The sequence below is a fragment of the Scyliorhinus canicula genome, chromosome 9, assembly GCF_902713615.1.
Source record: "Scyliorhinus canicula chromosome 9, sScyCan1.1, whole genome shotgun sequence".
NCBI classification, from domain to species: domain Eukaryota; kingdom Metazoa; phylum Chordata; class Chondrichthyes; order Carcharhiniformes; family Scyliorhinidae; genus Scyliorhinus; species Scyliorhinus canicula.
The window spans coordinates 190,129,876-190,155,703 of NC_052154.1; the positions used below are offsets into that span (position 1 = coordinate 190,129,876).

A 25,828-nucleotide genomic window follows, 5' to 3' on the forward strand; every position below is an offset into this window, starting at 1 on the left:
CTCCTCCACCTCCTTCATTACCTTGTAGATATCAGATATCTTCCCATCCCCGACCCAGACCCCCGAAAGCACCCTGTCACTCACCCCCCTCGCCGGAAGCAAAGGGAATCCTTCCACCTGCCGCCTGGCAAACGCCTTTACCTGCAGATACCTGAACATGTTCCCCGAGGGGAGCCCAAATTTCTCCTCCAAATCCCCCAGGCTCGCAAACCTCCCATCAATGAACAGGTCCCTCAGCTGTCTAATGCCCGCTCTGTGCCAACCCTGGAACCCCCCATCAATGTTCCCTGGGACGAACCGATGGTTCCCCCTTAACGGAGCCTCCATCGAGCCCCCCACTTCCCCCCATGTCGCCTCCACTGCCCCCAAATCTTGAGGGTAGCCGCCACCACCGGACTCGTGGTATACCTGGTAGGAGGGAGCGGCCATGGCACTGTTACCAAGGCCCCCAGGCTTATGCCTCCACATGACGCCATCTCCAACCGTTTCCATTCTGCCCCCTCCCCCTCCATCACCCACTTGCGCACCATCGACACATTGGCCGCCCAATAATACCCCGAGAGATTGGGTAACGCCAGCCCCCCACCATCTCTACCCCGCTCCAAGAAGACCCTCTTCACCCTCGGGGTCCCGTGCGCCCAAACAAAGCTCATGATGCTACTAGTCACCCTCCTAAAAAAGGCCCTAGGGATAAAGATGGGCAAACACTGAAAGAGGAACAAGAACCTCGGGAGAACCGTCATTTCGACGGACTGCACTCTACCCGCCAGCGATAGCGGCGCCATGTCCCACCTTTTGAATTCCTCCTCCATCTGCTCCACAAGCCTGGTAAAATTAAGCTTATGGAGAGTCCCCCAACTCCTGGCCACCTGCACCCCCAGGTATCCAACTCTTCACTGCCCTCTTAAACGGGAGCCTCCCAATTCCCTCCTCCTGATCACCCGGGTGTACTACAAATACCTCACTCTTGCCTAGATTTAACTTATAGCCCGAGAAGCTCCCAAACTCAGCCAACAGCTCCATCACCCATGGCATTCCCCCTCTGGGTCCGCCACATACAACAGCAGGTCGTCCGCATACAGCGATACCCTATGTTCTTCCCCACCCCGCACCAGGCCCCTCCATCTCCCTGACTCCCTCAACGCCATAGCCAAAGGTTCTACCGCCAGTGCAAAAAGCAAGGGGGACAGGGGGCACCCCTGCCTGGTCCCACGGTAGAGCCTGAAGTACTCTGATCTCCTTCCATTGGTAACTACACTCACCATCGGGCCTCATAGAGCAACCTCACCCATTTGATGAACCCCTCCCCGAATCCGAACCGCTCCAGCACCTCCCACAGGTACCCCTACTCAACTCTATCAAACGCCTTCTCTGCATCCAGCGCCACCACTATCTCTGCCTCCCCCTCCACTGCCGGCATCATAATAACATTTAACAATCTCCGCACATTCGTGTTAAGCTGTCTTCCCTTGACAAATCCTGTCTGATCCTCGTGTATCACCCCTGGCACACAGTCCTCTATCCGGTGGCCAGGATCTTCGGCAGCAACTTAGCGTCAACATTGAGGAGCGAGATTGGCCTGTATGATCCACACTGCAAGGGATCCTTATCCCGCTTCAGGATCAGAGAGATCAGTGCCCGTGACATCGTCGGGGGCAAAGCCCCCCCTCCCATGCCTCATTGAAGGCTCGCACCAACAGGGGGCCCACCAGATCCGCATACTTTTTATAAAATTCCACCGGGAACCCATCCGGCCCCGGCACCTTACCTGACTGCATTTGACCAATCCCCCTGACTAACTCCTCCAACTCTATCGGCGCCCCCAGCCCCTCCACCAGCTCCTCTTGCACCTTTGGGAAATGTAGCCTGTTCATGAAGCTCTCCATCCCCCCGCCGCCCCCCCCCCCCGCCCCATCGGTGTCTCCGACCGGTACAGTTCCTCGTAGAAGACCCTAAAGACCCCGTTCACCTCTGCCCCCTTCTGCACCACATTCCCACCCTTACCCGTCACTCCACCAATTTCCTTAGCCGCATCTCGCCTACGGAGCTGATGCGCCAACATCCTGCTTGCCTTCTCCCCATACTCATATACCGCGCCTTGCGCCCTCCTCCACTGTGTCTCCGCCTTTCTGGTGGTCAACAAGTCGAACATGGCCTGCAAACTACGCCGTTCCCCCAGCAACCCCTCCTCCGGGGCCTCCACGTACCTCCTATCCACGTCCAGGAGCTCCCCCACCAGTCTGTCCCTCTCCCTCCTCTCCCTCCTTTCCCTATGGGCCTGGATGGAGATCAGCTCCCTCCGGATCACTGCTTTCAGAGCCTCCCAGACCATCCCCACCCGGACCTCCCCCGTGTCGTTGGTATCAAGATACCCCTCAATACTTCCCCGGACCCTCCTACACACCTCCTCATCAGCCAGCATCCCCACATCCAGAAGCCACAGCGGGCGCTGGTCCCACACCTCCCCCATCTCCAGATCAGCTCAGTGCGGAGCATGGTCTGAAATCGCTATGGCCGAATACTCTGCATCCTGCACCTTCGGGATCAATCCCCTGCTCAGGATGAAAAAATCTATTCGGGAGGAAACCCTATGTACATGGGAGAAAAGGGAATACTCCCGCGCTCTCGGCCTCCCAAACCTCCAGGGATCCACCCCTCCCATCTGGTCCTTAAACCCCCTCAGCACCTTGGCCGCCGCCGGCCTCCTACCCGTCCTTGAACTGGACCGGTCCAGTGGGGGATCCAGCACTGTGTTAAAGTCTCCCCCCATGATCAGGCCCCCTGCCTCCAGGTCCGGAATGCGGCCCAACATGCGCCTCATAAAGCCAGCATCATCCCAATTCGGGGCATACACATTAACCAGCACCACCTTCTCTTCCTGCAGCCTACCCCTCACCATAATATATCTGTCCTCCTTGTCCGACAGCACCTCAGACGCCTCGAACGCCACCCTCTTCCCCACCAGAATCGCCGCCACCCCCCCCGGTTCTTCGTGTCTAATCCTGAATGGAAAACCTGCCCCACCCACCCCTTCCTCAGACGAACCTGGTCCGCCACCTTCAAGTGGGTCTCCTGGAGCACAGCCACGTCCGCCTTCAGCCCCTTCAAAGGACAAAATACCCTAGCTCTCTTAACCGGCCCATTCAGCCCCCTCACGTTCCAGGTGATCAGCCGGATCAGAGGGCACCCCGCCCCCCTCCCCCGCCGACTAGCCATAGCTCATCGACTGCTCGCCCCAGGCCAGCACACCCTGTCTGACCCATCCCCATGACGATACCGCCTCCCCTCTACTCCCCCCGGCCCACACCAGCTGTCTCCTGGCCCTTCCAGCAGCAACCCGGTGCTCCCTGCCCCCTCCAGGTTGGGATCCCTCCTAGCCGCGACGCACCCTCCATGGTACTTCCGTGAGTCAGCTGACTTCTGCTGACCCCGGCAACTCCCGCCAAAACCCGGCCCCTCCCGACATGGGGTCATCCCCCCTCCTGCCACACCTCCTTGGCACCGCTTCAGCGTGGGAAAAAACCAGTAGAGGCCACGCCCCCACCGCCAGCTCCACCCCCCCGCCCCGCAGCGCGGGAAACCAGTGGAAAGCCCGTGCTTTCGCACTGCCCCACCCCACCCTTCTGACCCAGCTCCCCAAATTCTAGCTCCACCCCATCCCCCAGCCCCGTACAGAAGAGAAAATAAAAAACAAACCCCTAACATTCCCCACATAACCCAAAATCATACCCAACAGACCCACCCGGAAACAGAGCAAAAAACCAGCATAGAAAACACATGTCAAAATTACAAAAACAGCAACAGCAAAAACAGCAATGACCATAGTGCACCGGACCCTGCAGCCCCCAGACCCTAGTTCGAGTCCAGCTTCTCCACCTGTACAAAGGCCCAGGCCTCCTCCAGGGACTCGAAGTAGTGGTTCCGGTCCTTATATGTCACCCACAGACGCGCAGGCTGCAGCATTCCAAATCTGACCTGCTTGGCATGCAGCACCGCCTTCGTCCGGTTGAACCCGGCCCGCCGCTTAGCCACCTCCGCACTCCAGTCCTGGTAGATTCGCACTACCGAATTCTCCCACTTGCTGCTCCTCTCTTTCTTGGCCCAGCGCAGCACACACTCCCGGTCGCTGAATCGATGGAACCGCACCAGCACCGCCCGTGGGGGTTCATTTGTCTTGGGCCTCCTGGCCAGCACTCTGTGGGCTCCCTCAAGCTCCAGGGGCAAGTGGAATGACCCCGCTCCCATCAACGAGCTCAGCATCGTGGTCACATAAGACGGAAGATCCGACCCCTCCAGCCCCTCCGCCAGGCCCAGGATCCTCAAATTCTTTCGCCTCGTGCGAACGTCCAGCTCCTTCAAGCGGTCTTGCCACTTTTTGTGAAGTGCCTCGTGCAACTCCACCTTCAGCACGAGGACCACGGCCTCCTGCTGGGTTTTATTAACGGCAATCCGAGGATGACAGTTTCATTGTCACCCTTTGGGGGCTGGTTTAGCACACTGGGCTAAATCGCTGGCTTTTAAAGTAGACCAAGGCAGGCCAGCAGCACGGTTCAATTCCCGTACTGGCCTCCCCGAACAGGCACCGGAATGTGGCGACTAGGGGCTTTTCACAGTAACTTCATTGAAGCCTACTCGTGACAATAAGTGATTTTCATTTCATTAAATATGATTCATCTGTAAAATCTTCCAGGTCAATGGCAGAGTATCATATCTCAAACATCGACTTGTGTCACATAGCATAATAATAATCTTTATTAGTGTCACATGTAGGTTTACATTAACACTGCAATGACGTTACTCTGACAATCTCCGAATCACCACATTCCTGTTTGGGTATTCAGAGGGAGAAATCAGAATGTCCAATTCACCTAACAGTATGTCTTTCAGAACTTGTGGGAGGAAACCGGAGCAGGAGGTGCTGACGGTTCGCTGGTGATGAGATTCCCTGCTCTGCCAGTTTCAACGGGAATTTCTATTTAAGCCACCCCACAGCGAGGGGAGACCCACTGGTGGGATTGTACTGTCGGCACGACCAGAGAATCCCGCTGCCAGCAAATTGCCGGAGAACTCTGGCACGGTAGCACAGTGGTTAGCACTGCTGCTTAATATTGCCAAGGTCCCAGGTTCGATTCCCGGCTTGGGTCACTGTCTGTGCGGAGTTCTCCCCGTGTCTGCGTGTGTTTCCTCCGGGTGCTCCGGTTTCCTCCCACAAGTTCCAAAAGACGTGCTTGTTGGGTGAATTGGTCATTCTGAATTCTCCCTCTGTGTACCCGAACAGGCGCAGGAATGAGGCGACTAGTGTTAATGTAAGCCTACTTGTGACAAAAAAGATTATTATTATTATGGTTGTTGTGGGGAATGTCGCATAAGGCGTGGGTCAAGTTGGATGGTCAAGAGGACCTTTTCCTTTCCATCTTTGTTCATGGAGAATATTTGTTCAAAAGAATGGACCCTTATTAGTCATAACTTCTGAAAGATCTTGATTTTGCAATGTTCACTGAGATCTACCTTTTAGTGAGAAACTAGTTAAATCCCCTGAAAATCAGACAGTTCAGGAGTGAGACCTAATCTTGCGACTTGAGTCACAATCTTGTACTTCAGAGATAGGGGACCCAAACCACAAGTACATCCTCTGCATTTATACGCCACCCAATTCGCTGTACTGACGTAAATTGTTTTACAATTATTTAGTACGAACACTTTGGGATTCCAGATAGCTGGAAAATTAACAATAATCCCAAGTTTCTCTTTTTTTGTTTCGGATCCCACATTGCATCAATGTGGGTGAGAGACTGCAATGTTGTGACAGCTGATTTGAGATTGGAATTCTGTTACACATACTCCAGCCAGTCACTGCCATTGAGATGTCTATCACTCAGTCTCAAAGCTTTTGTAATGAAAGAAAGGCTTAAAGTCAAATAATTATATTTTTTAATGTAGTTTCCTCAGCGATTCACGGAGATCTAATACAAGCAGCTGGACTGTATTCATAGAATTGAACCCCAGCCTGTCCGAAGTCAGCTGCTCCTAGTCAGATCAGCCATAGCGACAGTCACATTGAGTTTGATCTTCACGGGGGGGGGGGGGGGGGGGGGGGGGGGGGGGGGGGGGGGGCGGCCCTGGGTTTAATTCCTGATCCGCAATGGCTGTTTTTGGAAGCATGCATATAGATGCGAGATAATGAGAGAATCTGCCAAGGTGTGATGCTTCCCACAGCCAAATAACCATTCAGAACTCACTGTGACCACACACAAATGATGAATGAAAATGATACTCTGACATGATAGCGACTATATGGTGATGCGTGATAAAAGGTTTCAACACTTTGATGAGGGGCAAAATTGTTGGGAATAAAATTAAAGTCTATGTGCAGGTTCAGTCGGCAGTAGGAAGGTAACTGCAATGTTAGCATTCATGTCGAGAGGGCTAGAATACAAGACCAGGGATGAACTTTTAAGGCTCTAGTCAGACCCCATTTGGATTATTGTGAGCAGTTTTGGGCTCCGTATCAAAGGAAGGATTTGCGGGCCTTGGAAAGGGTCCAGAGGAGGTTCACAAGAATGATCCCTGGAATGAAGAGCTTGTCGTATGAGGAACGGTTGAGAACTCTGGGCCTGTACTCATTGGGGTTCAGAAGGATGAGGGGGGGGATCTTACTGAAATTTACAGGATACTACGAGGCCTGAATAGAGTGGACGTGGAGAAGATGTTTCCACTTGTGGGAAAAACCTGAATCAGAGGACGCAATCACAGACTAAAGGGACGATCCTTTAAAACTGAGATAAGGAGGAATTTTTTCAGTTAGAGGGTGCTGAATCTGTGGAACTCTTTGCCGCAGAAGGCTGTGGAGGCCAAATCACTGAGTGTCTTTAAGACAGAGATTGATAGGTTCTTAATTAATAAGGGGATCAGGGGTTATGGGGAGAAGGCAGGAGAATGGGGATGAGAAAATATCAGCCATGGTTGAATGGCGGAGCAGACTCAATGGGCCGAGTGGCCTAATTCTGTTCCTATGTCTTATGGTCTTAATCAAACCTTTGCACAGACCCCAACTATTAACAGCCTGATGCTGCTCATGAATAAACTCCCATATGAAAAATCTGTTGGAGAAATGATAAGCATTAGCTTTCTAATGACTGCTCCGCAAAGCAAGGTTGTACAGCCTTCATCCTTCAACACAATGTCCCTATTTGACAAATTGGTTAAATTTCTTTAAAAAAAAACATTTTCGGGTCGTGCACACATACTCAGATATGACCTGTGGCAAGTATAACATGTTTTAGAGGGATTAATGTTTTCCTTGTTATGTTGCAGACAATTTGTTTCAGATCGACGCTCGTGGATGCATCCTAAGAGAGCGTCAACTCTTACAGTTCTTGCAAATTTCTCGTTAAAACTGCTTCTAATTCTCCCAAGGCTATTTCACTCAATGATGGATGCCAGGGCTTTGTAAGGTCAGTCTTTGGTAAGTACTATTTTCCTGGCATTTCCAAGTAATGAGGAGATTTCACTCTTTGAAAACAAAACAAAAATGACTGGATTATCTTTGTTGCCGAGAGTGAGATATTTTCCCGCTTTAAAATGAGCCCGTCTATTCTCGGCAGCCAGCTAGCAGCTCAGTTTGGTGGCACGCGTGCCTGGGAATCACAAGCTTCCCGTTTCAAATTCCACTCCAAGGATTGAGAACAGAAATCAAGGCTGCCACACCAGCGCGTTACTGAGGGAGCACTGCACTGTTAGAAGTTTCATCTGTGAGGTGATATTTTAAACCCAGGCCCTCTCTGCCTGCTTGAGTGCATGCTACACGTCCCGTGACACTACCTTGAAGAACAAGGGGAGTTATCCCCAACGTCCTGGCCAATATTGATCCTTCAACCAACATCACAAACAAAAAAGATGACTTTATTTTCGCACTGGGCTTTGTTGAGCATAAATTTCCCACATTGCGACAGTGACTCCACTTCAAACAGCACTTTGCAGGAAAGTCCGTCGAGGTTTCCAGTGTTTGTGAAACACTAATAATGATATGTATAGTGCAAGTATGGGAAAGGGTTAACAAGAGAGACTACATTTATATCAACACTAGATGGGGTCACTGAGTGATCATATGAAAGGCTGCGTCTCTAAGCATGCTGGATTGGATTGGGTTTGTTTATTGTCACGTGTACCGAGGTACAGTGAGAAGTATTTTTCTGCAAGCAGCTCAACAGATCATTCAGTACATGGGAAGAAAATGTACTTATCTGTTACTTATCTGTTACGAGGCTGGTTTAGCACAGTGGGCTAAATAGCTGGCTTGTTGTACAAAACAAGTCCAGCAGCGCAGGTTCAATTCCCGTACCGGCCTCCCCGAACAGGCACCAGAATGTGGCGACTTGGGGCTTTTCACAGTAACTTCATTGAAGCCTACTTGTGACAATAAGTGATCATTATTATTAAAGTAATCAAAACTAATTTATTTTGCACGACTTAACTTGATTAGGATATAATCAAGTTAAGTCGTGCAAAATAAATTAGTTTTGATTTAAACTTCTTAGTTTTATATTCTTTGTCAACACTACATATCTGGCTATCTTGAAGAACAAGACAAGGAATATAACAAAACTAAATACGTGTAAGCCTTTCTTTCTGCCTCCTGGTTTGCTTCAGGGGATAATTGACTGCCGGGGATGGAGCCGAACCCACCAGAACAACTACTCGGAGGACGGTGAGACCTGAAAATAAGAATCGATGAATGTAAATAGCATGGACAGTAGGTTGCACCGACGGAGGATTCGATATCTTGCCGTGCTTGTGGGTTACGGAAAGCTCTCAATCAATGGACACCAGATGATCATATCCCTTGGTATATATCATGGCAAACAAGTGGAGAGATTCTCCTGAATAATAATAACAGGCGCATGAGGGCAATTATCACGTAATGGGGCTGATATAATGAAACACCCTCATCATGTCGACATCAGGTATTCCCAGATGAGTTACACCATAGCCCAGTTCAAGAGTAAAGTCATCACTAATCTGTCTAAACAATTTGCCTTGACAGCAGCCTCAGTAGAATTCATTTTTCACCTCGGTAGATTTTCCCATTTCCAACGCAGAACGTCACCTCTTCCAGCGAGACCTGTCTTACTGGCAATTTACACTGAATTGTGACTTGTTTTGTGCGGTGCATCTTCATTCACTCGGTAGGAGGCCAAGGCTGTCGAAATTCCTTTGATGGAGGATCCTTCCAACCCAAAGTGGATAAAAGGAACTCACGATCAATCTTTTACTGAAGACATAATTTGAGCAACGTGTCCAGTTCTGTTTGATGAGCCACTTGGTCTGAAGAGGTCTGTGTTGCGAGGAACGAATCTTCGGCCTCAAAAGGAGCCGAATTAATCCATTGTGTGCAAGCAAGAGCCAAAGCAAAGCTGGCAATTTAATAATCCAGCCGGAGGTCAACACCTCTGTCGGAGAGCATTCAGCAAATGAGACGTGAAATTTCTTTGTAAGCCGGCAAATTTTAATGTTAATTATCATGGGCTGAAGGGTGATATCCTGGAGAAAGTTTTGCGCCACAATTAAGCAGACATACTCTGACATGAGCATTCAAACCCTTAAGATTAATATCAGCAGGGCGATTGTCAGTGCATCAGAGATGGATGAGAGTTGGGCCTAGTTCCCCACATCTCTCCGTCCACATACCTTCCATCCAATAAAACAAAACTAGTTTCATGGTATCACACCCTTATGGAATGTGAAAGGACGTAAATCTCTTGGCAGTCAGGCTGTGAGCAGTATGACTTTCGAGCTTAATTAAAATGAGTTACAAGTAAACCCCCCCCCCCAACCCCCGCACTGCATTATTCTCTTGCAGGCATTTTGTTTCTCAGTCCCGACCGCAATCGAAAGAAACCACTAATTCTGCTGAGTTGGAAGCCGGTACCTTTATCGGTATAAATAAATGAGCGTCCATTGGGATGATAGCGATTTAGTTTAATTGCTTACCAATGCAGGTCTCTCCAGTGAAGGAATAGCTGCCGTTGTCATGGTAACCGGCCCTGCACTCACAGTGGTACCATCCTGGTAGGTTGACACATCGGGCGTTTTCGTGGCATTGTATGATGCCTCCAGCACATTCGTCAATATCTGTTTTGCACAAGAATAGGACATATATGAGAGACAGTTCTTTCATTTCACGTCACACATAAACTGGTTCACCTTACGATTTTCATGCTCTGCTCAGAGTGGAACTTAGTAACTTAGAACTTACACACGATGGAAAACAGGTTATTATAGTTTCCCAAATTTCTTCACTGCATTTGCCTGGACTAAAAGGTCATATGTTGGGATTGAAAGAAAAGACAAAAAAACAGGCCCATTTGGCAATGATTTGACAATGCTATAATGATGATACCTCCTCAAACAGCTACTGGCCAAAAAAGTATTTTAATGTATTAATGGCCCGTTAAAAAGACTCCCCCCTGACAGTGGGACTCGCACCTTTCATTTCTCATTTCCCCATCTGAGTGGGATCACGTGTGTTGTAACAGAGAAGCTTTTGGTTTCTGTCATCCACTTCACCTGCCTGACGTCTTTCTGTACAAGTGCATTCAATCACAAATCAACTCTTCCGTAAAACGTTGAATTTTATGTGACCCGGAAATCTGAAGCTGTGACTGGGAAATTTCTAATCTTTCAAATGCAATATCTAAATCGTCACTTGATTCCACGCTCTTTCCACACAAACTGGATGGACTTGGCATTCACAAAGAGGGTGACCAAAGACATTAATGCAAACTTCAAAATGATATTTTTAACAAGGCAAAAAAAAAAAATCAGCAATCAGATGCGGCACAAGCTTTAATGTTTGGTGCATTAAGCGATGATCTGATTGCTCATGATATGCTAATTCCGAGGTTATGCTAAGGATCTCGAATAACGACGAGTCATAATATTGGAGGGAGATAGAGAACCTAGCCGAGTGGTGCAGCGACAACAATCTCTCCCTCAATGCCAGCAAAACTAAAAAGCTGGTCATTGACTTCAGGAAGAAAAGTATCGTACACACGCCTGTCAGCATCAACGGGGCCGAGGTGGAGATGGTTAGCAGTTTCAAATTCCTAGGGGTGCACATCTCCAAAAATCTGTCCTGGTCCACCCACGTCGACGCTACCACCAAGAAAGCACAACAGCGCTTATACTTCCTCAGGAAACTAAGGAAATTCGGCATATCCACATTAGCCCTTACCAACTTTTACAGATGCACCATAGAAAGCATCCTATCGGGCTGCATCACAGCCTGGTATGGCAACTGCTCAGCCCAGGGCCGCAAGAAACTTCAGAGAGTCATAAACACCGCCCAGTCCATCACACCAATCTGCCTCCCATCCTTTGGCTCCATTTACACCTCCTGCTGCCGGGGGAAAGCAGGCAGCATAATCAAAGACCCCTCCCACCCGTCTTACTCACTTTTCCAACTTCTTCCATCGGGCAGGAGATACAGAAGTCGGAGAACACGCACAAACAGACTCAAAAACAGCTTCTTCCCCACTGTCACCAGAATCCTAAATGACCCTCTTATGGACTGACCTGATTAACACTACACCCTGTATGCTTCATCTGATGCCGGTGCTTATGTAGTTACATTGTATACCTTGTGTTGCCTGATTATGTATTTTTAAAAATTCTTGCCAAATTGTCATTTTCCCAAGCAATTTGAATGGAACCACAGTGGAGCCACATTGCCAGAAGGATGAGGGTGCAGAGGAAGTTTACCAGGACGTTGCCTGGTCTGGAGGGTGTTAGCTATGCGGAGAGGCTGAATAGACTCGGACTGTTTTCATTAGAACGACGGAGGTTGAGGGGTGACCTGATAGAGGTCTACAAGAGGGGCATGGATAGAGTGGATGGACAAGCACTTTTTCCCAGGGTGGAGGGGTCAGTCCCCAAGGGGCATAGGTTTAAGGTCCTGTGGCACAGTTTAGAGGAGATGTGCGAGGTAGGTTTTTTACACAGAGGGTGGTGAGTGCCTGGAACACGCTGCCAGGGGAAGTTGTGGAAGCAAATGGTTTAACGGCGTTCAAAAGGCATCTCAGCAAACACATGGATAGAATGGGTATTGAGGGATACGGCACAAGGAAGTGCTGAGGGTTTTATCCAAAAGTGGTATCATGACTGGTACAGGCTTGGAGGGCCAAAGAGCCTGTTCCTGTGCTGTATTGTTCTTTGTTCTCTTTGAAAAATGGCAAACCTCAAAAACTCTGTGCCCTCATGTGACCGAATTTCGGGATTGTGACAACTGACGGGTTGGAATTTAGGTTGAAGTTCACCTTCAGGTGAACATTGCCTCTTATCAGCTGTAACATTATGCTGCAAGAGAGGGGAGAATGGGAACATTCCCCTGCTCCTCTGACAGATGTGCCAGGACAATGGGAGACACTTGGGCTCTCCCAACAGTGTGTTCCATCTTCATGATGTACAGCAGTCACTCACCAAGCTATGAAACCACTTTACAAGCCTGTGACCTTTAACACCAAGAAGCACAGGGCAGCAGACACATGGGAACACCACCATCTGCACATTCCCTTCCAGATTACTAACATCCCAATTTGGAACTATGTCACTGTTCCTTCACAATCGCTGAGTCAAGAATCAACCACATTGCTGTGGGTCTGGAGTCACATGTAAGCCAGACCAGGTAAGGACGACAGATTTCCTTTCCTAAAGGACATTAGTGAACCAGATGGTTTTTTACCATTGACAATGGGCAATGGTTTCATGGCCATCATTAGACTTTTCATTCTAGATTTCTATTGAATTCACATTCCACCATCAGCAGTGGTGGGATTTGAACCTGGGTCCCCAGAGCATTACTCTGCGTCTCTGATTTAGCAGCCCAGCGTCAATACCACTGTGCTACCGATGATCATGATCAGCGGATTAGATAGGGTGGACATTGAGAGCCTTTTCCTCGGATGGTGATGTCCAGCACGAGGGGACATAGCTTTAAATTGAGGGGAGATAGATATAGGACAGATGTCAGAGGTAGGTTCTTTACTCAGAGAGTAGTAAGTGCGTGGAATGCCCCGCCTGCAACAGTAGTGGACTCGCCAACACTAAACGCATTCAAATGGTCATTGGATAGGCATATGGACGATAAGGGAATAGCGCAGAGGGACTTTAGAGGGGTCTCACAGGATGGCGCAACATTGAGGGCCGAAGGGCCTGTACTGCGCTGTAATGTTCTATGTTCTATGTTCTATTAACATCTCTCCGTGACTTACATTGACGGTCGTGGACTATTCTTTTGGTCCCAGCTCGTGACTCCCTGCCCTTTTCTGTTCCTGCCTGTTGGCCAGCTGTCATTCCCTAACATTTTTGTTCAGTCGACTAACTACGGGCATGCAGGCAATACCCTAGACTTCAAATCGCTATTTGCTATTTGGAGCGAAGGGTATCTCATTCACTTAATTGAGAGTTAATGAGCCGGATTTTGCTGTTGGAGTACACATGAAGTTGGTGGCTTTCTCTATAATTTATGTGTAAATGATACAGTAGCTTCAGGTGAGGGGCAGACATGCTGTTAAGTGTCAATATGAAAAACGTTCTGCCCAAACTGTATCTCCCGCTATTAACAGAATCTCATTGTCTGTTTCGCCACTGACAGGCTTTAAATGTCATAGAGTTGTTATATTTGCACAGCTGATCCGAATTAAACTTCCCACGTAAAGTTAATACTTGCCATTACAAGGGCAAGCGCTCTTCAAACGATCTGACAATCGTTAACTCCCAATCAGCCTTTGCGGGGCTGAACATTAACTCTTACAAGTCTTGAATATTGCTGAAAAGAGACACGGCTGTCGAAGCTTTTCCTCTTGCGAATCCTCAGGAGACATGCAAGAATGTCAAATTTAGAGGGAGCAACAATATATACCTCATGAGAAAAGGATGCTAATTGGTGGGACCGTTGATTCTGATTGGTCAAGGTGTTGCCACAATGCTTCTGCCCTGATTAGTTCAAGATGACAGCGTGTCTGTTTCTGCAGAAATACGCAAGTCCTGCACTGCCGAGTGAATATATATTACGCGTCCAGAATCGCAGGCAGAATCCTCCGACCCCCCGCAGGGTCGAAGAACCGCCCGGGGCCGGCGTAAATCCAGCCCCCGCCGTGGCCGGAATTCTCCGCCACCCGGGAATCGGTGGGGGCGGGAAGCACACCGCGCCGGTCGGCGGGCACCCCGCAGCGATTCTCCGGCCCGCAATGGGCCGAAGTCCCGCCGCTGTCAGGCCTCTCCCACCGACGTGGCTTAAACCACCTTTGGTGCCGGCGGGAGCAGGCGGTGTGAGTGCGCCCCGGGGTCCTGGGGGGGCCGCGGGGCGATCTGACCCCGGGGGGGGGTGCCCCCACGGTGGCCTGGCCCGGGATCGGGGCCCGCCGATCGGCGGGCGACCTGTGCCGTGGGGGCACACTTTTTCTTCCGCTGCCGCCACGGCCTCCACCATGGCGGAGGAGGAAGAGACCCCCTCCACCGCGCATGCATCAGGGTGACGTCAGCGGCCGCTGACGCTCCGGCGCATGCGCGGACTCATGCTGACCGGCGAAGGCCTTTCGGCCAGCCCTGACGCCGGCCGGCGGGGCACCAAAGGCTGTTGGTGCTATCCGGCGGAGCGGGAGCCACTCCGGCGCGGGCCTAGCCCCTAAAGGTGCGGAGAATGAGGCCCGACGCCGGAGCGGTTCTCGCCACTCTGGTACGCCAGGACCCCCCCACCCCTTAAGAGGTGGGGTGAGGGGGTTCTCGAGGACCACAAGAGGTAAGACGGGTGACGTTGGGGGGGGGGGGGTCGGGAGGTCGCGGCAGAGTTACTGAGGGGGGGTCGAACGCTGGGCAGCACGGTAGCACAGTGGTTAGCACTGTGGCTCCACAGCACCAGGGTCCCAGGTTCGATTCCCCACTGGGTCACTGCCTGTGCGGAGTCTCCCCGGGTCTGCGTGGGTTTCCTCCGGGTGCTCCGGTTTCCTCCCACAGTCCAGAGACGAGAAGGTTAGGTGAATTGGCCATGCTAAATTGCCCTTAGTGACCAAAAAGGTTGGGAGGGGTTATTGCGTTATGGGGATAGGGTGGAAGTGAGAGCTTAAGTGGGTCAGTGCAGACTCGATGGGCTGAATGGCCTCCTTCTGCATTGTATGTTCTATGTTCTATGAAAGATCAGGGCTGACGTCAAAAATTGTGAGTGACTAAATTGCAATTCGATGGGGAATTCCTCACTGAGGCCAAAAACAGGGCAAAGTGCCGTTAAACAGCGAGGTCTTTCTCTGCGCTGAAAAACACCCCACCACCCTGAAATCGGACTTAGATGTGTTTTGGTTGAATTGCGCCCTGCATCTCCATGGGTAACTACACAAATAGAAAAAGCGAGATTCTCTTACAATCTCTGCTATGTTGCAGGAGGTTTCCAACTTCTGTCCAAAAGATTCACAGGATGGTTTTATTAAACAAAGAAGAAATTACATTTAAACAGGACCTGGCAAGATTTCAGGACATCATTTTTGGAAACAGTGACCACAATTCGGTGACCTTTACGTTAGTGATGGAAAGGGATAAGTATACCCCGCAGGGCAAGAGTTATAGCTGGGGGAAGGGCAATTATGGTGCCATTAGACATGACTTAGGATGTGTTGGTTGGAGAAGTAGGCTGCAAGGGTTGGGCACACTGGATATGTGGAGCTTGTTCAAGGAACAGCTATTGCATGTTCTTGATAAGTACGTACCAGTCAGGCAGGGAGGAAGGGGTCGAGCGAGGGAACCGTGGTTTACCAAAGAAGTGGAATCTCTTGTTAAGAGGAAGAAGGAGGCCTATGTGAAGATGAGGCGTGAAGTTTCAGTTGGGGCGCTTGATAGTTACAAGGAAGCGAGGAAGGATCTAAAGAGAGAGCTGAGACGAGCAAGGAGGGGACATGAGAAGTCTTTGGCAGGTAGGATCAAGGAAAACCCAAAAGCTTTCTATAGGTATGTCAGGAATAAAAGAATGACTAGGGTAAGAGTAGGGCCAGTCAAGGACAGTGGTGGGAAGTTGTGTGTGGAGGCTGAGGAGATAAGCGAGATACTAAATGAATACTTTTCGTCAGTATTCACTCAAGAAAAAGATAATATTGTGGAGGAGAATGTTGAGACCCAGGCTATTAGAATAGATGGCATTGAGGTGCGTAGGGAAGAAGTGTTGGCAATTCTGGACAAGGTGAAAATAGATAAGTCCCCGGGGCCGGATGGGATTTATCCTAGGATTCTCTGGGAAGCCAGGAAAGAGATTGCTGAGCCTTTGGCTTTGATTTTTAGGTCATCATTGGCTACAGGAATAGTGCCAGAGGACTGGAGGATAGCAAATGTGGTCCCTTTGTTCAAGAAGGGGAGTAGAGATAACCCCGGTAACTATAGGCCGGTGAGCCTAACGTCTGTGGTGGGTAAAGTCTTGGAGAGGATTATAAAAGATACGATTTATAATCATCTAGATAGGAATATTATGATTAGGGACAGTCAGCATGGTTTTGTGAAGGGTAGGTCATGCCTCACAAACCTTATCGAGTTCTTTGAGAAGGTGACTGAACAGGTAGACGAGGGTAGAGCAGTTGATGTGGTGTATATGGATTTCAGTAAAGCGTTTGATAAGGTTCCCCATGGTCGGCTATTGCCGAAAATACGGAGGCTGGGGATTGAGGGTGATTTAGAGATGTGGATCAGAAATTGGCTAGTTGAAAGAAGACAGAGAGTGGTAGTTGATGGGAAATGTTCAGAATGGAGTTCAGTTACGAGTGGCGTACCACAAGGATCTGTTCTGGGGCCGTTGCTGTTTGTCATTTTTGTAAATGACCTAGAGGAGGGCGCAGAAGGATGGGTGAGTAAATTTGCAGACGACACTAAAGTCGGTGGAGTTGTAGACAGTGCGGAAGGATGTTGCAGGTTACAGAGGGACATAGATAAGCTGCAGAGCTGGGCTGAGAGGTGGCAAATGGAGTTTAATGTGGAGAAGTGTGAGGTGATTCACTTTGGAAAGAATAACAGAAATGCGGAATATTTGGCTAATGGTAAAATTCTTGGTGGTGTGGATGAGCAGAGGGATCTCGGTGTCCATATACATAGATCCCTGAAAGTTGCCACCCAGGTTGATAGGGTTGTGAAGAAGGCCTATGGTGTGTTGGCCTTTATTGGTAGAGGGATTGCGTTCCGGAGCCATGAGGTCATGTTGCAGTTGTACAAAACTCTAGTACGGCCGCATTTGGAGTATTGCGTACAGTTCTGGTCGCCTCATTATAGGAAGGACGTGGAAGCTTTGGAACGGGTGCAGAGGAGATTTACCAGGATGTTGCCTGGTATGGAGGGAAAATCTTATGAGGAAAGGCTGATGGACTTGAGGTTGTTTTCGTTAGAGAGAAGAAGGTTAAGAGGTGACTTAATAGAGGCACACAAAATGATCAGAGGGTTAGATAGGGTGGACAGCGAGAGCCTTCTCCCGCGGATGGAGGTGGCTAGCACGAGGGGACATAGCCTTAAATTGAGGGGTAATAGATATAGGACTGAGGTCGGAGGTGGGTTTTTTACGCAAAGAGTGGTGAGACAGTGGAATGCCCTACCTGCAACAGTAGTGAACACGCCAACATTGAGGGCATTTAAAAATTTATTGGATAAGCATATGGATGATAAGGGCATAGTGTAGGTTAGATGGCCTTTAGATTTTTTCCATGTCGGTGCAACATCGAGGGCCGAAGGGCCTGTACTGCGCTGTATCGTTCTATGTTCTATCTCAAAGTGTCACACAACGAAAAGAATGGAGTCAATGTTCTAACATAGGGGAAAGTGACAGGTAATTTGTGCACACTGCAAGCCCACAACGATGTGATAATAATCAATTCATGTTTTAGAAATGTTGATTTCGAGCGAGGGATAAATATTGGCCATGGTGGCGGTGATATTTTCGTTGTTCTTTTTCAGAATAGTGCCATGGGATCTTTTACACCCATCCGAGGAAGCAGACCGGGAGCCTCAGTTTCTCACTGTGGTAGTATGACTAGAGGTACTACGGTACCTGGGAGTGTGAGCTACCATTGGTGTAGAAGGCTCGCTGCTCATTGGCCCAAGTGTTGTTTTCTCATTGGTCAAGATGTAAGGTAGCTCCGCCCAATGAGGCGGGGTATAAGATCCCGTGTTTCCCAGCAGCCATTGTTCTTTCTGTACTCGAGCTGCTGGGGAAACATATTGTAGATTAAAGCCTTCGATTCGGACTACTCCTTCGTTTCAGTGGTTATTGATCGCGCATCATTCGCCTCATCCGAAAGACAGCAGGGTGAATTCTCCGCCTCCCCAGCCGCGTATTTCCTGGTGGCGCACCATCACTGGCAGCGGGAGGCTCCATTCCCGCCGCTGGCCAATGGGAAACCTGCAGTCTGGAGTGAGCTGCCGGCGGAATGGAGAATACCGCGGCAGAGAATTTACCTCAGCATGTCTGACAATGCAGCACCGTCTCTCTTGCGGGAGTCTCAGTCGAGAGTTTTGTGCTCAGCAGCTGAATTTCACCAGCTCTCTGGAGATAGGAGACATTCGAAGGGGAGCCCACTGTCTTCCTGCCAGCAGGGGATATTGTCCACAGTGTCTCAGCAACGTGGCTACCGTCCGACTGGAGGCACGTGACCAACTCAGCCAATTTATTGGCCCATTTCTGGTAATTTCCCACACCCGCTATCATTTTACTAGCAAGGGCAGAGGTTTTCCGCCAAATATATCAAGCTGGAGGGCAGCACGGTGGCGCCGTGGTAGCACTGCAGTCTCAAGGTGCCGAGGTCCTAGGTTCGATCCCGGCTCTGGGTCACTGTCCATGTGGAGTTTGCACATTCTCCCGGTGTTTGCGTGGGTTCGCCCCCACAACCCAAAGATGTAGGTGGATTGGCCAAGCTTAAATTACCGCTTAATTGGAGAAACATTAATTGGGTATTCTAAATTTAAAAGAAAAACTATATCAAGGTGGTGTCTGACAGGTTCTGGTGGTCCTTCCTTATGACCGACATATGGCCCACAAAGGACCCCTCAGCAGCAATGGCCAGTCCCCTGGTTCCGATTGTGCCGTTGGAGAGCTCACTCCTTTGGTGGCCGTGCTTTGCCTACCTGGCACAGGAACAGCGCAAGGAAATGTACTGGGCCTTCAATGGTGCCTCAGCATCACATATCTCCCTGCAGCCTCAGTGTAACAGCCACCCCTACCAGCAGCTGAGCTGACACTGACAGAGGCGGCTGCTGCCCTGATAGGCAGTTCCAATAGAATCCATCCTGAGGTCCCACCGTCCACCCATACTGACTCCGGATTCGCGTTCAGTCCCAATGACTGGACTACTTGGCCTGCGGGACAGTCCAACCCCAAGGAGAACCTGAACCCGCAATCTTCGGAACAAAGGGCAAGAGTGCTCTGGATTAATGGAACAAAAAAACTAGCCAGAATTAAAGCAGAAAAGAGCTACAACTATGCAGTATACTTTAGAACAGAGAACATACAGTGCAGAAGGAGGCCATTCAGCCCATCGAGTCTGCACCGACCCACTTAAGTCTTCACTTTCACCATACGCCTGCAACCCAATAATCCCTCCTAAACATTTTGGTCACTAAGGGCAATTTAGCATGGCCAATCCACCTAACCTGCACATTTTTGGACTGTGGGAGGAAACCGGAGCACCCGGAGGAAACCCACGCAGACACGGGGAGAACATGCAGACTCCACACGGGCAGTGACCCAGCGGGGAATCGAACCCTGGACCCTGGCACTGTGAAGTCACAGTGCTAATCACTTGTGCTACTGTGCTGCCCTTTATTCTTTCAGGGGATATGGGATGTCATTGGCACGGCCCAGCATTTGGTGTCCAGCCCTAATTGGCCTTGAACTGAATGCCTTGCGAAGCCATTTCGGCGGACCAGTTCAGAGTCAACCACACTGCTGTGTGTCTGGAGTCACATGTAGGCCAGACCAGGTAAGGATGGCAGATTTCCTTCTCTTAAAGGACACTGGTGAGCCTGATGAGGTTTTTATTAAATGACAATGGGTGGTAGTTTCATGGTCATCATTATGAAGACTAACTTTTAATTGCAGATTTACTAATTGAATTTAATTTCTACCAGCTGCCATGTCCCAGCTTTAGCCTGGGCCCCTCGTCTAGTGAGATTGGCACTAAGGCACCATCACTTCCGTGAGTGCTGAAATCATTCAAAACAAAATTGAAGCATTGGAATTATTTACTATGAAGGGATATGATATAATATTGCTCTGGTCAGGAAAAAACTGGGACTTAAAATTCCCAATTATAACATTTTCAGGACATTATAAGGAGGTGTGTTAGTGTTAATGAAAGATTCTTATCCTTGCACTGGACTGTAAGACAGAATACAAATGGAATATAGTTTGTAGAAAGGATAATAGTACATTGTTTGGTGCACAATCAAGGGCACTGAACAACGGTGATGAAGCAGCCAGGGATTCCAAGATGGATTGGATCAAAATGGTCGCTTGTGGTCAAAGTGCTTTTTAAGGATCTGACTGCTTCCCAGGTCAGTATTTTTATTCCCGCAAAGAAAGCAGCATTTTCTGATTTTCTTATGGAAAGTGAAGTGGGGCAAATAGCTGGGGCTGAATTCTCTGATTTTGCGGCTAAGTCCTGGAACCGGTGAGGGGTTGGCAGCCGTGCCGGGTAAAACCTCCGGCTCCCGCGCCAAAAATGGTCGGAGAATGGCCGGGTCCGTGGCCTCGCATGCGCACGGCAACGATCTGCAGCGGTCCCGCCATACAACATGGCACTGGCCTTGCGCGGACACGGCCTGCCACATACTGTCCCCGTGACCACCCCCTGGCTACCTCCCACCAGCCCTCGCGGAAGCCCCCACCCCCATCCCCTCCCCCCGGGCCAGCAGCACGGCCTCTGCTCGACTGTGCCTCCACATCAACCACGCGGCCGGGAACTCAGCCCATTGGGGGGGTGCAGCAGTCCAAATCTTTCTTCAACTACATAAATAAATAAATAAATAAATAAATAAATAAATAAAGAAAGAGGCTGGTTTAGCTCACAAGGCTAAACCGCTGGCTTTTAAAGCAGACCAAGCAGGCCAGCAGCGCGGTTCGATTCCCGTACCAGCCTCCCCGGACAGGCGCCGGAATGTGGCGACTAGGGGCTTTTCACAGTAACTTCATTGAAGCCTACTCGTGACAATAAGCGATTTTCATTTCATTTCATAAATAAGTCGAAGAGAAGATGCCAGGGCTTGTACTGAGGGGCTGGAAAGTAACCGATACAACATCGCTGTTCAAAACACGAAAGAGAAGGTCAAACTGGGCAACTGGACTAGCTACGCTCATAAAAGCTGTGAGCGTGATCTTTGGATCCTTAATTTGTGCGAATAAAATTGGCGAGCGTTCAGAAATCCATGGGTTAGGGCAGCACGATGACACAGTGGTTAGCATTGCTGCCTACGGCGCTGAGGACACGGGTTCGAATCCCGGCCCTGGGTCACTGTGCGTGTGGAGTTTTCACATTCTCCCCGTGTCTTCGTGGGTTTCATCCCCACAACCCAAAAGATGTGCAGGATAGGTGGATTGGCCACGCTAAATTGCCCCTTAACTGGAATAAATTGGGCACACCAAATTTTAAAAAAAAGAAATCCATGGGCTATTCGAGGACACCCAGCATGAACATTACTAAAGGTACCTCATGCCGAATTAATCTAAAGGGATCTTTTTTGAAGTGACAGATTGGATAGATGGAAGAAATTCATTTGTAATGTTTTTGGACAGCACAATTCCAAACTTACCTGATGAATGGTATTTGGCAAAGACTGAGATGGACTGCCAACATTTGGGAAATGGTAGTCAGGCTGCTGGGATGGGGTGACAGGTGGAATATAGAATTTAGTGCAGGTAAGCCGAAGATAATACATTTGTGGAGGAGGAGCAACAAAGAATTGGGCAATTTACACCATGGGTGAGGTCGGAATCAACAGAGAGACAAAGCCACTCAAATAAATAATTCCCGGAACATGTGAGTGCTGGCAAAGAGTGGCAGCTAATTATAAATAGACGCTTAAAAGAGTAAATTAGTCACAGATTATCATAGTGCAGAAGGAGGCCATTTGGCCCATCCAGGCTACACCGGCCCTTGGAAAGAGCAACTGACGGAAGACCCCACCCCCACCCTATCCCCGTGACCCAGTATCCTCACCCAACCCAACCTTTTTGGACACTAAGGGGCAATTTAGCATGTCCAATTCACCTAACCTGCACATCTTTGGACTGTGGGAAGAAACCGGAGCTGGGGGGGGGGGGGGGGTGCTGCTTAAGAAACATAAGGACCACAAGGAGATGAAACAGGGTTATAGTTGATGATGTGATGATGAATAGGGGACTTATTTTCCAGGTTGGGACTTATTTTCCAGGAATCATCAGTTTAAAATTGTCATTAAGAAGGTGAGGAGTGAGATTTCATTAAACAAGCAGGTTGTCGGAGCTTGGAATGCTTCAGTGTTGGGAACTGTTGGAATGGAAGCTGCAACACCTTTAAAAGAAAAAGTGGTTGTATACTTGAAGCAGGGGCAGATACTGGGCTATGGGGAAAAGAGAGGAGCGGGGTGATTAATTTTGAATTGCTCTTGTAAAAGAGCTGACTGTAAATGACTATGGTGCTAAATCTTTTCTCCGGCATTATGCTGGCCTCATGTGCACATCTTTACGGTGTTGTTTAGAAGTTTGCAAATGTGTATAATGGTGGAAGCAGCAGATTATCAATCATTTGTGAATTCTATTAAGACAGTATGGAGCCCGGTAGAAATGGCACAACCAATGTTAAAATGAAAGCCTTGAAAACGATTATGTGTTGCAAGGTGCTGGGTGTCGTTTGGTGGGTCTCATTAAAGTGTTCGTAACCTCAACCGGTTCAACAGTAAGTGTTTATTAACTACTAGAAATTATAGGTTCCGTAAAGGTCTGAGCTAGGAGCTGTCTCCATGATTTTTTCCGCACTACACTGATGCCTGGGTGTGGGTCATCTGCTCTCTACTGTTGAGGCAGGAGTGTACTCAGTCGTAGGTTAATGCCCTTTATGTGGGCAGCACGGTGGCCTAGTGGTTAGCACAACCGCCTCACGGCGCTGAGGTCCCAGGTTCGATCCCGGCTCTGGGTCACTGTCCGTGTGGAGTTTGCACATTCTCCCCGTGTCTGCGTGGGTTTCGCCCCCACAACCCAAAAATGGGCAGAGTAGGTGGATTGGCCACGCTAAATTGCCCCTTAATAGAAAAAATAATTGGGTAATCTAAATTTAAAAAAAAAAAAAAATGCCCTTTATGTGGCAGACCCTTGTACGACATCAGGGTTTTGAGGATTACCTACTTTTGCATGATCATTGGAAACTTAATGTGGAACAATACCTGCAAACAGACACACATTGTCCCCTTTAGTTGGTTTCAGGCATCCGGTAATAGCTCTCCAAGGTGCAGCAATGACAGGGTCCAAATTCTTGGCATGGGAACATGTTCCCAGATAGGGTAGGCATATTCAGCTGCTGCGTAGCACAGGTTAAGGGCAACTGAATGTACAGAACATGCTGCCATGGTCCCTGTCAGGCTTTGCACAGCCTGAGAATCCTTCCATAATTCAAAGCACATTCTACTCTCACACTTCATAGAACATAGAACAGTACAGCACAGAACAGGCCCTTCGGCCCTCGATGTTGTGCCAAACAATGATCACCCTACTCAAACCCACGTATCCACCCTTTACCCCTAACCCAACAACACCCCCCTTAACCTTACTTTTTAGGACACTACGGGCAATTTAGCATGGCCAATCCACCTAACCCGCACATCTTTGGACTGTGGGAGGAAACCGGAGCACCCGGAGGAAACCCACGCACTCAGAGGACGTTTTTGGTCAACATGCCCGGTTTAATCAAATTGACACCCATTCTACACACCACCTAACTTTGCTTTCTGTTGAAAATCTGATCGTGCCAATTTTCCACTGGGCAGGTTAGGTTAAAATGATCCCGTTATTATTTAAAATGGGACTCAAAATCCATATAAGAACAAAAGTGTGAAAGAGATCAACATGCATCCCGGTTGCCAGGTTACATAGATTATCATAGAATTTACAGTGCAGAAGGAGGCCATTCGGCCCATCAAGTCTGCACCGGCTCTTGGAAAGAGCACCCTACCCAAGGTCAACACCTCCACCCTATCTCCATAACCCAGTAACCTCACCCAACACTAAGGGCAATTTTGGACACTAAGGGCAATTTAGAATGGCCAATCCACCTAACCTGCACATCTTTGGACTGTGGGAGGAAACCGGAGCCCCCGGAGGAAACCCACGCACACACGGGGAGGATGTGCAGACTCCGCACAGACAGTGACCCAAGCCGGAATCGAACCTGGGACCCTGGAGCTGTGAAGCAATTGTGCTATCCACAATGCTACTGTGCTGCCCACGGTACCTTCTGACAATAGGTCATTGACCTGAAACATTAACTCTGTTCCTCTCTCCACCATTGCTACCTGACCTGCTGAGTGTTTGCAGAACTTACCAGTTATTTTTCAGATTCCCACATCTGCAGGATTTCCTTATCGCTTAAATAAATAACGACAGGCGCGATTCACCCAAATGGGAACAAAGTCCCATTGCGAGCGCGTTTAGCCTCGTATTTCCCAGTGCTCACAGTGCTGAGAAACACAGGGCTATTCAACATGGCTTGCATGGTCTAAGGGGCCTCAATGGGGAACGCATTGCCAAGGCCGCATTAGCCCCGTTTTGTACAGTGGGGGCTCCGCTCACCAGAACTCCCCAGTGCAACAAGAGATCAGAATGCCATTTTTAAATGGCATCCTTATCACCAAGGCCCTCTAAGCAATCCCTGACTCTCCCCCAGCTCTCAGCTCCCCCTACCCCTCCAACACCCACGTAGGGCACCCCCAGCACGATCTCATGCCCAAGAAATGCCAGCTTGAAACCTTGGCAATGCCAACCTGGCACCCTGGCAGTGCCCATGACATTTTGTGCTGACCTCGGGGCATCATGGCAATGACAGGGTTCCCAGGTGGCACCAACAATGCCAAGGTGGCACCATCCTGCCCAAAGGGTATGTAGCTGGGGTCTTCCGATCCCCTGGGAGACCCCCACGAGTGCCGCTCCATCTGGTCCTCATTTCTTCAACCGAAGACTGTGGATCTTGGAAATAATCTTCCCCAGAGAGGGTTTTGGGTGTGGGTGCTCATGGTTGAGTATTTGAAAATCTGGAATAGCAGATTTTTGGTGTCCCAGGGAATTGAGGGATCTGAGGAGTGGGCGGGAAAGTAGACTTAACGCCCAAGATCATCGTATTGAATGTCAAAGCACGCTCGATGGGCCGAATGGGTTACTCCTTTTCCCATTTCCTGGGCGCTTTTCTACTGTCTTGAACTCGGGGTTTGCCTCCTTATCAACTCCTCCTGGTGCTTGGATGTGGTGACCCTGGCGACCTACTGCTCCCCAGACCTGGAATAACTGACCATAAAGTGCCGCCCATGTCATCTTCCACGTGAGTTCACTTCAGCCATTATCACAGCGGTCTACATCCCACCCCAGGCAGAAGTCAAGAAGGCGCTGGACGAACTGTACACAGTTATAAACAAGAATGAATCAGAACACCCAGAGGCCTTGTTCACCTTGTTCGGGGACTTCAACAAGGCCAACCTTTGAGTGTACTGCCAAAATTCCACCAGCACATCTCCTGTCCCACCAGGGGCAACAACACACTTGACCACTGCTACTCAAAAATCAAGGGCGCCTACCGTT

General features: G+C 49.4%; 1 protein-coding gene across 5 annotated transcripts in view; it reads right to left on the bottom strand.

The window, feature by feature from the left end:
- The window catches only part of LOC119971968 (protein kinase C-binding protein NELL1-like), a 926,238-nt gene that overhangs the window by 65,528 nt on the left and 834,882 nt on the right, over positions 1–25,828 (bottom strand). For all 5 annotated transcript variants that reach the window (XM_038808351.1, XM_038808348.1, XM_038808349.1 and 2 more), the window contains one exon: positions 9,991–10,131. In XM_038808351.1, coding sequence (XP_038664279.1) covers positions 9,991–10,131 — 141 coding nt within the window. The remainder of the gene's footprint in view (positions 1–9,990; positions 10,132–25,828) is intronic.